This window comes from Chelonoidis abingdonii, chromosome 7 (genome assembly GCF_003597395.2).
Source record: "Chelonoidis abingdonii isolate Lonesome George chromosome 7, CheloAbing_2.0, whole genome shotgun sequence".
Taxonomy (NCBI): domain Eukaryota; kingdom Metazoa; phylum Chordata; order Testudines; family Testudinidae; genus Chelonoidis; species Chelonoidis abingdonii.
In genome coordinates this window covers 77,174,311-77,188,153 of record NC_133775.1, presented here as the reverse complement: position 1 = coordinate 77,188,153, position 13,843 = coordinate 77,174,311, and the positions used below count along the sequence as shown (strand labels likewise).

At 42.4% G+C, this 13,843-nt stretch overlaps 1 protein-coding gene across 1 annotated transcript in view; it reads right to left on the bottom strand.

Moving 5' to 3' along the window:
* Positions 1-13,843, bottom strand: part of HSPA9 (heat shock protein family A (Hsp70) member 9) — a 33,340-nt gene that overhangs the window by 13,463 nt on the left and 6,034 nt on the right. Inside the window, exons 3-10 of the mRNA XM_032768693.2 lie at positions 13,482-13,569; positions 13,186-13,367; positions 10,475-10,599; positions 8,587-8,660; positions 8,395-8,501; positions 6,942-7,104; positions 6,059-6,151; positions 2,655-2,864 (exon numbers count right to left, since the gene is read on the bottom strand). Of these exons, the coding sequence (XP_032624584.1) occupies positions 2,655-2,864; positions 6,059-6,151; positions 6,942-7,104; positions 8,395-8,501; positions 8,587-8,660; positions 10,475-10,599; positions 13,186-13,367; positions 13,482-13,569 (1,042 nt within the window). The remainder of the gene's footprint in view (positions 1-2,654; positions 2,865-6,058; positions 6,152-6,941; positions 7,105-8,394; positions 8,502-8,586; positions 8,661-10,474; positions 10,600-13,185; positions 13,368-13,481; positions 13,570-13,843) is intronic.

Genomic DNA, 13,843 nt, shown 5'->3' with positions numbered 1-13,843 from the left:
AAGGGGATGAAGAACTCTAGCCTCCCAGAGTTCAACGCTCCCACCTACACTGACCCCCTAGCTCACCGCATACAGCAATAACGCAGCAACATTCTTCTTGAGCAGAATGGGGATCACTTATCCCAGCTGGGCACAAGTCAGCACATTCCAGACTTATTCTCCTCAGAGCTGGGCCCAGCTCCAGGGACTGAAATGCAATAGTAAGCACAGAACTGTGCGACAGGTTAGAAAATCAACAGAAAGGAGGGGGCACACCTCATCTCGTTTAATGTATTAAAGAATAAATGAAGCCATATGAAAGGCAACAATGTCTCCAGACCCTTATTTAATGTGGTGTTTCAGTAGATACTTTGCACTCCACCTTTTCAGAACAATATGCTGATGAATACATCAGATCCATGGTTGAAGTATCAGGAAAGAAACTCAGCTGGGTGTTTGAAACACCCCACACGGCTTTCAATTCCACTCCAAGAGGCCCACTTTCGCCACTGAGATTTTAGCTGATGCTCACAGCTCCTCTGCACCCCAAGTTGTGTTAGTGGGCAGCCATTTTCTGCACAGGTGAGCACTGTGCTCCTGGGGAGCTGTGAGCATTGCTCCAGCTTGTCTGCCCGTGAACACTCCCTTGACACAGTGAAACATACAGGAAGACCATATAATTAACTGGAAATCTTTCCCCTAGGGGGCATGTTTTACAGTGCACGGGGAGGCATTACCTCTGATCACAGACCTGACATTTCCCTGAGCATTGTCTGTGTGAGCACAGTTCCAAGTAACGTCAAATTCCACCCCAGCAGTGGTGTGAAAGGGAGCTGGGCAAGATGCAGTACAAGAGGGAGAAAGCTACATTACTGTGTGCAGTGCCCAGGCACAGACTGTGGTGGGCCTGTGCTCAATTCAGCCTGCAGTTAAAGCTTTGAGTGAGAGGAGTCAGGGAAACGTTATGTAACCGTGCAAGGCCACATGGTGCTAGAAAGGTACAAATAGGATACTGACATTTAAGTAGTGTCTTCCACCCCCAAAGGAATCTCAGTACTTCAGGAAGGGCTTCCCCCACTATGGAAATGAAGCCAGAGTGTGTAACACTATATAAGAGACTTGGACAGAAGGCAAGGAAAATATTGTACCCAGTTTAAACTGCAGGGACCTTAGCCAGGGGGGATGCAATCATTGGATTTTGGCCAGGACAGCAGCTTTTAGTGACTTTTGTCCTGCAAACCTTACAGTCATTGAAACATCTACGCAGCATTTGAGCACCTGCTGGAGCAGCCTCCCAGCCCTCGTCAACAGACTTGGGTTAGTGGAGCTCCTGCTAGTGCTCTGAAAGCAGCTGTGCAGACAGCGCTTTGAAGTAATCCCTCCCAGGCAAATCCTCCTCAGCAGGGTACTCTGGATCCTGGATGGCTGTCAGTCACAGTAAGACAGTGATAACATCCGAAGAGTATCACAGTGCCTATAGAGTAAAACAGTCTTTACTGTTCTCCACAGACTGGGAGAGAATAACTAAGGGTACGTCTACACCGTAAGCTAACCCATGGCAGTCAGTCTCAGAGCAAAGGTGAACTGACTTGGGCTGGTGCTGCAGGGCTACAAAATAGCAGTGTAGACATTTGGCCTTGGGTTGGAGCCTGGTCTCTGAGATCTTGCCGCCATCCACTGGGCTTCAAGACCTGGGCTCCAGACTGAGTTTCTACACTGCTATTTTTAGCCCTGCAGCACAAGCCCACGTCAGTTGGTCTGGGCTCTGATACACACTGCCATGGGTCTTTCCCCCTCCTCCCCGTGTAGATGCACCTAAGAGACCTCCATTAGCAGCATAGTCCACTTTCTTGACGACACCCTTGCACAAGCATGTTCCTCACTGACTTCAGGGGAGCTAAACAGTTCTTTTTGGAGCCAGGAATCTGAGACCACTAAATCAACAGCAGGCGGGTCCTAATGTTTAAGACTTTGCACGTCTGCAAAGCAAGTCTAAGTCACCTGCTGGTGACTATCATCATAGTATACAGGTACATGTAGGTAGCCAGTGCTAAGAGCATAAGGCCAGTGAAACCTGCTCATCACTCATGCCAGGGAGCAAATACATACCCAATTATGCATTAGTGACAGGTGACAGAATGGCTTTGCTGACAGCCAGAACAGTGAACCTACAAGATCTCTAGATGGCAAAGCTAAGTTGACAAGAAGGGGTGAATTCCACATAGGTCACAAGTCTGGCAGCAGCACACTGACCACACAAGCTGCTCTCCCAGGCTAGAGAGAAAAAGCCTTAAGTTCTTAAATCTCAACAGCACTGCTTACGTTTAGCCCACATCAGGAGCCAGGAACAGAAATTTGTAACTCCTGCCAACTCTCACTGGTCTTGGCAAGGTTAACCCCGTCAGCAGTATCCTCCAGACAGGCCCCTGGATCAAACACCAACCCAAGCAGGGAGTGGCAATTGTTCTACTCACATGAGCAGGCATGCCTGATCCTGCCCTCCCTCCCCACTCATCCAGCTGACTATATAGACAATCCTTCACCTATAGCATCCCCAAAATTCCTGGAATTAGGACTTGGGTCCCCTTTATAATGCTTCTGTGAAACAAATAAAAGTGACTCAATCCTTGGACAAAGGTGTTAAGTGGTGTGTGTCACATGGGAACATGCCATACCTTAGGCATTCTGCTCATTCCACCAACCAGGATGACTTCACCAATGTCACTCTTGCTGACTTCAGCATCCTGCATGGCTTTTTGGCAAGGAGCTACTGTCCTCCTGATCAGATCTGCTACAATCCCCTCAAACTGGGAACGACTCAGCTTCATGTTCAAGTGCTTTGGTCCAGAAGCATCCATAGTAAGGTAGGGCAAGTTAATGTCTGTCTGCAAAACAAGAATTCACTAGTTATCAGAAGTAGGAAATCAACACAAGCAACTACATGTGGCGTTCAGTGTTATGTATGGAACTGTGACAACTGATCACTTACAGATGAAGCCAACGGGTTTCTGTAAGAATCCCTTTAGGAATCTTTTGGGAAAAAAATACCGAGTTTTCACCCATATTTTAAGATTTTTGTATATCTTTACCCCATCCCCTATAGCCTCAGTTTAAAGAGGCCGGTCACGTTTTATATTAAGGTTCTGATTATTTATTAAACTATCAATCATTAACTCATTATAAACTACATCTAAACAGAAACTTAACATTAAGTGCAACCACAGATCCTCCATGGTTAAGACAAATCCCATATATTCTTCCCAGTTTCTTCAGTGGTACAACTTTTCTATACATTTATCCTTTTTTAAATTTTATAAAGCTGAGTCAGTCCCTGTTCACAGTAACTTTGCAGAGCTGTGAATTGTTTGCTGTAACCAACACGTGTAAACACACAGGATGGCAGTCTAGAAACCACTAGCCCCTTATTACATGTAATGTTTTTGATCAACATCTTCACATCAGAGAGGTTTAAAAAAATCAAAAGTAGAAGAAAGTGATAAAACCCCGCCAGATACAGAGCACATGTGTATTTGCTGTTAAGATAGCACAGAAAAATTCACCAAATACCCCTCATTTTTATTTTTTTCAATACAGGACAGCCTACTTCACTGGGGTTAAACATACTCAGCTGTCATAAATAGATAGTAAGAGTTAATAGAACAGAAGTACTGTATATCTCTTTTGACTGTAAAGGGTTAACAAGTTCAGATTAAGTCCTGGCTGTCAATCTCACAAACCAAGTAGAACCAAATCAGAGGACAGGAATACTTCCAAAATTCTTGAGGGAGTGGGGAAGTTTGTAATGTGTGCTGTTAGAATTGGGGGGTTGTTCTCTCTGGGTGCTGGAGACTGATCAGATGTGCAACCAGGTTTCTCTCCAATACAGGCTCTTATAAAGTTCAGAAATAAGTAGAGTAACTACAGGTAGATAAAGCGAGTTAGACTTATGTGTTTTCTCTTATATTGCAATATGTGTTATTTGGCTTGGAGGAGTTCAAAATGTGTGTATTTTGCTAAAGCACGGATTTTAAATTTGTACTTGTGTATACCCTAGGCTGGCGCCGTTTATCCCAGTGGTTAAGGCTGAAAAAACCCTGTAGCCTATTCCAAATTATGCTATACTAGAGTAAATCTTTCTAGTTTTTTACGTTCTCTCTATTATTAAAGTGTTTCTTGTCTTGTTTAAGGAACCCGATTGTTTTTTTAATTCTGGTGTCGGAGACCCCAGGGAAACGGGTCTGGATTCACCAGGGAATTGGTGGGGAGAAAGGAGGGAAGGGGGAGAGAAAGGTTAATTTCTCTCTGTGTTAGGATTACTGTCTCTCTCAGGAAGAGTCTGGGAGGGGGAAAGAGAAGGAAGGAGGAAGGTGAATTTTCCTCTCTGTTTAAAGATTCAAGGAGTTTGAATCACAGTGATCTTCCAGGGTAACCTATGGAGGGGAAGCCTGGGAGACGCAACAGTGGGGGAAAGGGTTCACTTTCCTTGCGTTAAGATCCAGAGGGACTGAGTCTTGGGGTTCTCCGGGGAAGGTTTTGGGGGGGACCAGAGTGTACCAGGCACTGGAATTCCTGGTTGGTGGCAGTGCTACAGGTTCTAGGCTGGTAATTAAGCTTAGAGGAATTCATGCTGGTACCCCCATCTTTTGGACGCTAAGGTTCAGAATGGGGAATTGTACCATGACATCAGCAATAAACTGTTTTCTCAAAAAACCAAACAATCTATTTTATAACATTTATGCTTGAGCGCGAAGCCAACTGAATATTTTAAACAACGATTTCCATTTAAAATTAAGCACCAGGCATTACAATTTAGAATGCTCATTTTCTCCAACTATTTATGCAAGAGGTTTAAAATTGTGTCCCTGCTTATGAGTCCACTGCACTCATTTGAAGTAAGGCACAGCAAAATAATGGAAAAAGTAATGAGTCATTCTGACACCACAAATCACTGCAAAACATTAATGCCTCAACACACACAATGGAGCAAGTTTGCAAAATCAGAACTGGTCTCTTGTTATAGACTAAAGCCAAGCTCTCTCCTCTTAAATAGCAAAGTCACTACAGTCATATCAAAGACTTTCCTGAAGGCTCTTGCTTATTTAACTCTTACTGGTGCAGTACAGAAGAATTTCCTGGCAGAATGGAGTATATTTTCTAATGGAGTGTATTTTCTCTCTCCAGTGAGCTAGCAAACCAGAATCTCTTATGACCTTGTCAGAACCATTTATCCCTTGTGACTGGCCTAAGGACTATGCTTCCTGTGATCTCCCCACTTTGCCAAAGAAAACTCCCACCCAGAAATAACAGAACAAAGACAACTGGAACAAAGAAATTGGAAACAGAACTGAGAAACTCAGACACTGTCTAGCTGACTTCAACAACATCTAAGTGAGACTGCTCCTCCTTCAATGAAAAACGGTTCATTGTTTGCAGCAGATAGAGAGAGGGGTCTAGAAGCAGAGGGTGGGAGATGTGATCCTTGGAATCTGCTCTCTGTGTCCAGTGACTACCTCTCTGTGTGCAGCTTTTAAAAGAGAGCGTTTTTTATTAAACAGATTATTTTCTTGTCATTATGCAAATAAGTAGTTCAGTCAGTTTTTACATTTAAAACTGTAAGATTTTGAATTGCTAGAAGTAAAGCCACAATGTATCAGAAGCAGGATTATCAGCAATTCAATTCCTTGATGCCCTCCAGAGTTCTGGAATAAGTACCTGTAGCATGCAGACCTAAAAACAAGGTCAGATATTCCTACGGGAGAGAGAGGACATCTTTTGGGGTCAAAGCTAACAGGATTAATATTCCTATCCAGGAGGTAGAAACTGCCACTGTTGTTCTAAGCCTCAAGCAATTATCTTGCATCACCTAACAGATGTTCAATTTTCTCTCAGACTGCTAATACCAATACTAGCTTGTCAAAGCATTTCCCCACAGAATGATGTCCTTTGCACATACTCAAGTTTGTTCTATCAACCGAAATTGCTGTCTACACATTTGGCTTGTCTTTACCTGTTAAATAAAATGTGCGAAGTGACATATCAAAGTGGCTTACTAATGCACTTGATTATCCAATCATCTCACCTGCACAGATGATGAGAGCTCACACTTGGCTTTTTCTGATGCTTCTCTCACTCTCTGAAGAGCCATGTTATCTTTAGTCAGGTCAATGCCCGTCTAACCAATAAGAAAGGTGTGTTAAAAAAACTGTCAATCTCCAAAAACCCATTAGCCTGCAGCTGTCATTTGCTGTAGGTCACCCCTGCCCAACTGTAATATAAAGACATCTGCAAAACTTAGAATTTGAGTCCCAGTGCTTTGTCTGCTTATCCCCTACACTTGTAACCATAATAAATACAAGTATTTAGTATTTTACATACATTAGCTCTAACCACCATGTGAAGTAGTTTTGTAGTAATATAGCCATTAACAATTAGAAGAATTGGGGCAGACACTGTGCCTTGCTTAAGATAACACTGGATCAATGACTGAGTTATGATTAGACCGCACAATTTCCCAGCTGCCACCCTTGTGCTCCATCTACTAGGCAGTAGCATCATGCAGCACTAGTGGGTTTATGTGGCCAATTCCCCTGTAACATGAAAGGAGGTCAATTATATGTAGGACAACCCGATAGAGACATTGTCAAAGGAACAGACAAGCAGAAGTCTTGCTATTCTGTTTGACCTAGATTCCTGTGAGATGTCCACTCTTTAATTTGTATTTGTCTTTAGCCAAATATGGAGGCAGATTACTAAAGAGCAGCCCAAGTCATTTTAATACCCTACACTTTTAGCATTTAGGTTAATCATCAACTAAAACTCAGAACATCAATACAGAAGAGGATCCTCAGCTTTCTAAGGTAATTTGAGATTCTCTAGCTTTGAGAACTGGTTTTCAAAGCATTCTTAGTAACACTATCAAAATTACACATGGCATGTTATCTGCGCAAACAGATCTCATTTACCTCTCTCTTGAATTCCTTGACAATATGCTGCAGCAAGGCCTGGTCAAAGTCTTCACCACCCAAGAAAGTGTCACCATTGGTAGATTTCACCTCAAAGACTCCCTTCTGAATTTCCAAAATAGAAATATCAAAAGTGCCACCACCCAAGTCATAGACTGCAATACTAAGACAGAAAACAGAGAGAATACGTCCTTTAAAGACAGTCTTTTGGCGTGAACACTTTCAAACTCATGAGACAGGGGTGCAGACAGTCATGTGAACCTTTACATTGCCTGCATAGGCTATTGTCTACAAAGGTGAAGGCTGATAGTGGGCCTTATATCCTGTATTCCTTACACACCAAAAGTCCCCATTTGAAGACATCTGATTCCTATGTAAAGTGAGAGTTTGTGGTGCACAAGGAATGCAGGATCACGCCCATTATGTAATTTCATTATGTGGTTTACTGCACTATTCAATTTCTTTCATCTCCTGGAGAACTGCTGAATACTAAGTTTTCCCCTGAAGAAGCCTTCTCTAAAAAGACAGTGTTATCAAGCTGACATAATAGGTCCATTCCATGCACATCTGGAATTCCTGACTTCAAATGAAAGTTCCGGGTGCATATGGACTGCACTCTTGTGCTACTATAACACTGGTCATTGCTATTACCTGTCTTACCAGGGAACGCTTCTCCAGGAGATCGTCATACTCACTAATGCTCTGTGCCTACCACTGACCAAAGCAGAAAGACTGGAACTGGATATTGCAGTTAAACCAGCCTTAACATTTTTTATTAAGAGGCGAGTGCATTCATGGTTTGCCCCCCCCCATAAAGTCATAAGGCAAATTAAGGTATGGCGCTAAAGCCCAGGCATTTCAGAGACAGCTTTTGGGAAAGGCCAGGGGAAGCAGAGAGCACTTACAAAGCACTGTAAACTATGAAAAATTCTCTTCAATAACATGAATTTACAGTTTGTTAGATCACAGTAAAATTGTTATGGTAATACTGACACACAGAGGATAATAAAAATAAATGTCTGAACAGGTACATCGGGAAACAAATGCTTTCCAGTAAACCAGAACCTGGATAGAGATTTTTACGCCAATTTAATCTTAAATATAAGGAACCTGTCAACTCAATCATCTTGAAGAACCACGCTAAGAAGCTGTTATTACTAACCACAGCTGACTGTTCTTAAATTAGTGGTGTGCAGTTGTGCTGCTGTGGAGCTACTGCTAACTAATTTAAGATGCAGTTTTGCAATGAACATCTAAGATTCAGGTTTTTTTTTTTAAACTGGTAAGAATGAAATAAAGCTCTGAGAGCAACTGCACATAGATTACTGTGGAATTAGCTTAGCAATAGGGTATGAACTAGTATCTTAAACAGCACAAAGTCTTATATTATTTACAAAACAGAACCCTAGGGTGCTCTGGCTAAGAGGGGTGGGGATTACTAGCAGACATTTACACTTTGTCTTCAGACTTGTCTAGACCGTAAGCCAGGGCAGCAGCAGTTGGTTCATTGATCACCCTTAGAACATTGAGTCCAGAAATCTGCCCAGCATCTTTAGTAGCCTGAAAAAGAGAAGAAAGTTGACCAGTGAGAGAAGTTAAAATCTCTGTTTACGGACACAGGAAATCCAGGAGCTTGTGACCCTACCTGCCTCTGAGAATCATTGAAGTAAGCAGGGACAGTGATGACAGCATTCTTTGCTGAGTGTCCCAGGTAGTTTTCTGGAAAAGAAAAACCAGCAAGTTATTGTAGTTAATAAAAACTTCAGACCCACTCTAAAATGTTGGTGCTTTGTTTCTAGTCCCTCAGCTATAAACAGAACAGGGGTCCTCAGTCTGGGCTTTGTGACTTCCCTCCCTTTATGGAGAGATGGGAAAGGGTCCCAAAGCTTTTTTCACTTTTAACATAGGGGCTGCACTATGGAAGAGCTTGTGACCCCTTAAAATCACAGTCACCTCAAGACATTTCTATACTTTCCACTAGTGATCAGACAAAACTGGTTAGTGTGAATTCACCTATAAAACATTTGCAGAATTCTTTGCTTTTATAAGCAGTAGAAAACAATCCTGAGGCTATGCCTTTACTTTGAATGTCTTATATTTGGTCAACAGACTGCTTACCCATTTGCCCAGTATAAATATTTTCCGCAGCAGGTTGACATACAGCAGATTAATGGTGACAAAAATGTAATGTATGGTTAATCAGAAAAGCTCCTAGTTTTCTGGCACATCCCTATTCAGTATTGTAACTTGCTGTTCTCTTTCAATCAAATAAACCTGTGCAAGTATTTGGATGCATGCTACCCACCCCAGAGACTTCACAGTGCTTCATTTTGTTTGCTTTAATATCCTTACAGTATTCTATCCAATCTAATTTACAGCCTTTGTGGTGACTGGTCCATCTGGGATTTGGGTTGGCCTGCTGCACAACACTAAAGACCGCCATTTCCAGAATCTGGAGGTACCCTCTAACCTCCCACACACTGCAACTCAGTCTTCTAGGCCCGTCCTTCCATCCCTGCTAGGCCTTGGTAGCTACTACAAGGTTGAATCTATGTATAGTCACTCACTTGCAGTCTTACTTGTTGATCACTCGATATTGGGGAGCAAAAGTGCTCTCCAACCCACACAGCAGGTGAGGAGTAGTGAGGGTTCCAAAACTAAATGTCAAACTACCCTACCCCACTATAGTTGGGGGATTTCCTTGAAATCACAGTAGGGATGGAAGTGGAAAGAATTGTCAGCTCTGTGGGCCATCACCCTGGCAGAGCTTCACAGCACCACTAGCTAGGGAGAAGTACTTCACAACATGAGGTCCCTTTAACATTTCTCCTCTTGCTGATGGATATCAACTAGCCATATAAGAACTAACCCACCCCGTCATCATTCCCATTAGTCTGCTTGCCACATAATGCAACTGGGCAGAGCTTAACTCCACATGGAGAAAAGCAGTAGATTTAAGAAGCTGACACGTCACAGCTAGCTAGGCAGAGGACCTAACCCTGTCTGAACAGGAAGTCAAACAGCTGCCGTATAGACCAAAGGCAAGCAGGTATTTGTGGCAGCAATCACTATGCCAAAAGGAGGCAAGTATTAGGAGTCTGTAAATGGCAAGTTTCACAATATGCATATTTCTCTGGAAGAGATGACGACAAGTGTGCACTCCTTCACAGCCAGCAGACATGACTGACACTTTGCTTGAAACACTCATGTATTTCAAGGCTCTGCAAACTGAGACTTTGAATAACAGTAACCAGGATAATGCTTTGTTGGAAGCTCTAACTCGGTCAAATACCCTAACTTGGTCAGTACAAAATTAAGGGTCCTTCACTCTCCTGAGGGTAAAACATAGCTTACTACCTTATCCCTACACAATCTGATGCAATTCAGGCCATGGTTTAGAAGGGTTCTAGAAGGAGGAAGTTTGTATTATGGCTGTAGTACGCCCAGTATATTTATCACACATCTAGTACCAATACCAAGGTTAAACTTGTGCTCAACCAAGTCAAACAAGGTAAACACCTGGCTGTACCAACCTGCTGTCTCCTTCATCTTCATTAATACAAAGGCGCCAATTTGGCTTGGAGAATACAGCTTCCCATGCGCCTCTACCCAGGCATCACCGTTGGAGGCACGGACAATTTTAAAAGGAACATTTTTACTGAAACAAAGAATTTCACATTGTGTAAAGTTTGTCTGGATAACACTGAATACATCACACAAGACTAAGTTATGATCTGAGGTCTTCAGTAATTCAGCCAGAGGTTATGGGGTCTATTACAGGAGTGGATGGCTGAGGTTCTGTGGCCTGCAACGTGCAGAAGGTCAGACTAGATCAGGGGTAGACAACCTATGGCAAGCGTGCCAAAGGTGACATACAAGCTGATTTTCAGTGGCACTCACACTGTCCAGGTTCTGGCCACTGGTCCAGGTGGCTCTGCATTTTAATTTAATTTTAAATGAAGCTTCTTAAACATTTTTAAAACCTTATTTACTTTACACACAACAATAGTTTAGTTATATACAGACTTTTAGAAAGAGACCTTCTAAAAACATTAAAATGTATTACTGGCACACAAAACTTTAAATGAGAGTGAATAAATGAAGACTCAGCACACCACTTCTGAAAGGTTGCCGACCCCTGGACTAGATGATCATGATGGTCCCTTCTGGCCTTTTAGTCTATGAGTCTAAGGTCTATTCTGAATACATAGCTGGCATTGCTGGTTAACCTGAAATTGGCAAAACTTAGTGACATCTTGGTTTTAAAGGGAGAGATCCTACAGTAAATCTTCCCCTAACAGCCTCCAATGCAAAGGAGGCACCTGAAAATACCATTTGCAAAGATCCCAGATGGAAACCACTGCATTTCTTGGAAAAGGTCAATACCAATCAGTTTGATTCAGCTACGATGTATCCTGGCATCAGTTACAGCCAAGGACCCTGAGTAAGCTCAGGGTTGTCCAATCTGCTCCCTCCCAAAGGGACCTATACAGGCTGTCAGCCTCCTGACACCACTCTTCACTCAATTCTGAAATATGGAGTCCGGAGCCCTCATTTGCTGCAATGCAGTTAGTGGTTGCTTCCCTTTCACCCCACCCTTCTACCATTGCAACCATTCAGCTACCCAGCCCAATCTCACTGCCCAATAAGTGCCTTGCTGCTGTCCTCCCCACTTCTCCTTTACAGTCACCCTTCCCCCATTACTCTCTTCTCCAATGAGTATCCCCAGTTATCATGTACCCAAGAGCTAAAATGTGCTGTTGCTACAGAAGTCACAATTAGAACCCAATGTGTACACATTACTCTAATCCAGCGACACAGTCGTATTGTAACCTGTCCTTTCACATCCCCCAGCTCCTTTGTTTTTTCTTATATCCATTTGTCATATCAACTCTTTATTTACAGTAGACTTGTAAGCTCTCGGGGGTAAATACAGTGTTTTCTGAGTGCTGTAAAATAACCAGAGCCTCTTGCTTGCTTAAATCCAAAATAACATAGGGCCTATACCATTAAAAAGCCAGAAGAATGTTTAAAAGCTTTCACGCTAACCTGTGTTGGACAGAGTAATTTTCCATAAAATACCTGCTAAGATTGACTCAGGTATACACAACTTTCTGCAATATTTTGCAGCAAGTGCTGGAATTACGGATATATCTTAAGTTGTAAATACACAAGAATTTCTGGCCACACAACAAAACCAGTGCACACTTAAACTGAACAGTTTTATTAAAGAATCCCAGTGTAAACTGTGCCATAACTACTTTTATGCAAACTTGAATTCATGTTAAACAAGATCAAATCAATGGTCCACCTAGTCCAGAAGCCATCCTCTGACAGTGGCCAGTACCAGCTAATTCAGAGGTAGATGCAAGAAACCCAATTGTGGACAATTAAGAGACAGCCTTCACATATGGAAAAGATTTTCCTGAGCCCCTCTATAAGCTAGTGGTTGGCTTACATGTCTCATCACTTACATATCTAACCACATTTTGAATTCCTAAACTCCTGACCTCTGATATCCTGTGACAAATTCCACAGGATACTTTATGTACTAGAAAGTATTTCCTTTAGTAAATTGTAAGCATGCTGCTTTCCTTTTCATTAAATGTTTTTGTATTATGAAAGTTTCCTAAAGTGAGGAAAATAGCTTTGGAGTAGGACAAGCCACTAGAACTGAATTGCAATCCCAGGGAGAAATAGCCATTAAATTACTGTTCCTTTCCCTCCGATGAAAAATAATGGCTATTCAGTATCCCAATCACAAGGCATCTGCTCACAACTTTTATATGACAGACATTACGTAGAAAGTATAACCTTCCTGGTAATTCAGTGACTATTACGTGTGCAGCGTTCTATAGCACAAGGACTCAATCAGAAGTGAGATGCAGGAAACCCTCAAGACAGGGGCTCTCAGGGTCCTGTACTGTACAAAGTACAGTCAGCACTTTGTCATTTGATCCATTTCTCTTGCCAATGCAGACAGCACCAGCTATATTGCATTGTCAAGAACTAAATACACTTATGAGTCCACCCCTGAAAGCTTAAAAAGCATCATTAATAAATGCAGTGAAACACAGGCTAAGCTTCTGAGGAACAGGAGGAATCAACATGTGGAACACTACACACCGAGTACCACATCCCACCATGTGCAAACAGCACTTTATTTTAGGCCATGCATGGGCGCACTGCACTCTGCAAATTCTCTTTCCAGAACAGGGGAATAACTTTACTTAGTTTTACTTACATATCTTTCTGTACTTCAGAATCATCATAGCGCCGTCCAATGAGACGTTTGGTAGCATAGAATGTATTGTGTGGGTTAGTTACAGCCTGTCGTTTAGCTGGCATCCCAACCAATCGTTCACCATCAGCTGTAAATGCTACAACAGATGGGGTAGTTCTGGCACCTTCAGCGTTTTCCAGCACCTACATAAAAATGGTAAGAGGTTATAACCCAGGAAAACTACCTGCGAAAGTGGCAACACTGATTCCCTTCCTTAGAGCCAGATTGTTATACACTAGTAGTTACCAGTTACTCACCTTTGCTTGTTTTCCTTCCATAACTGCCACACAGGAGTTAGTTGTGCCCAAATCAATACCAATAACAGCACCTTTGACTGCTTCTGAGCTGCAAAATATATTTAAAACAAATGTTAGGGTTACTGCAACTGGTGAAACAACCAGAAAGCTTTCTCTCCTTGCAAGATGATACGTGGAGGGGAGGAATTACCTTTCAACCAGATTCTACCTGCAGTTGGGGAAGCAAATCCATTTTCCACTCTAGAGTAAAAGAGGAAATTGGAGAACAACCCAGCTTATGTTGGAAGTCAACCTGGTATCATCAAATTGTGGTTCTGTATTAGATTTGGTCATTCCAGGCATTTGTTGTGTCTAAATTCTTA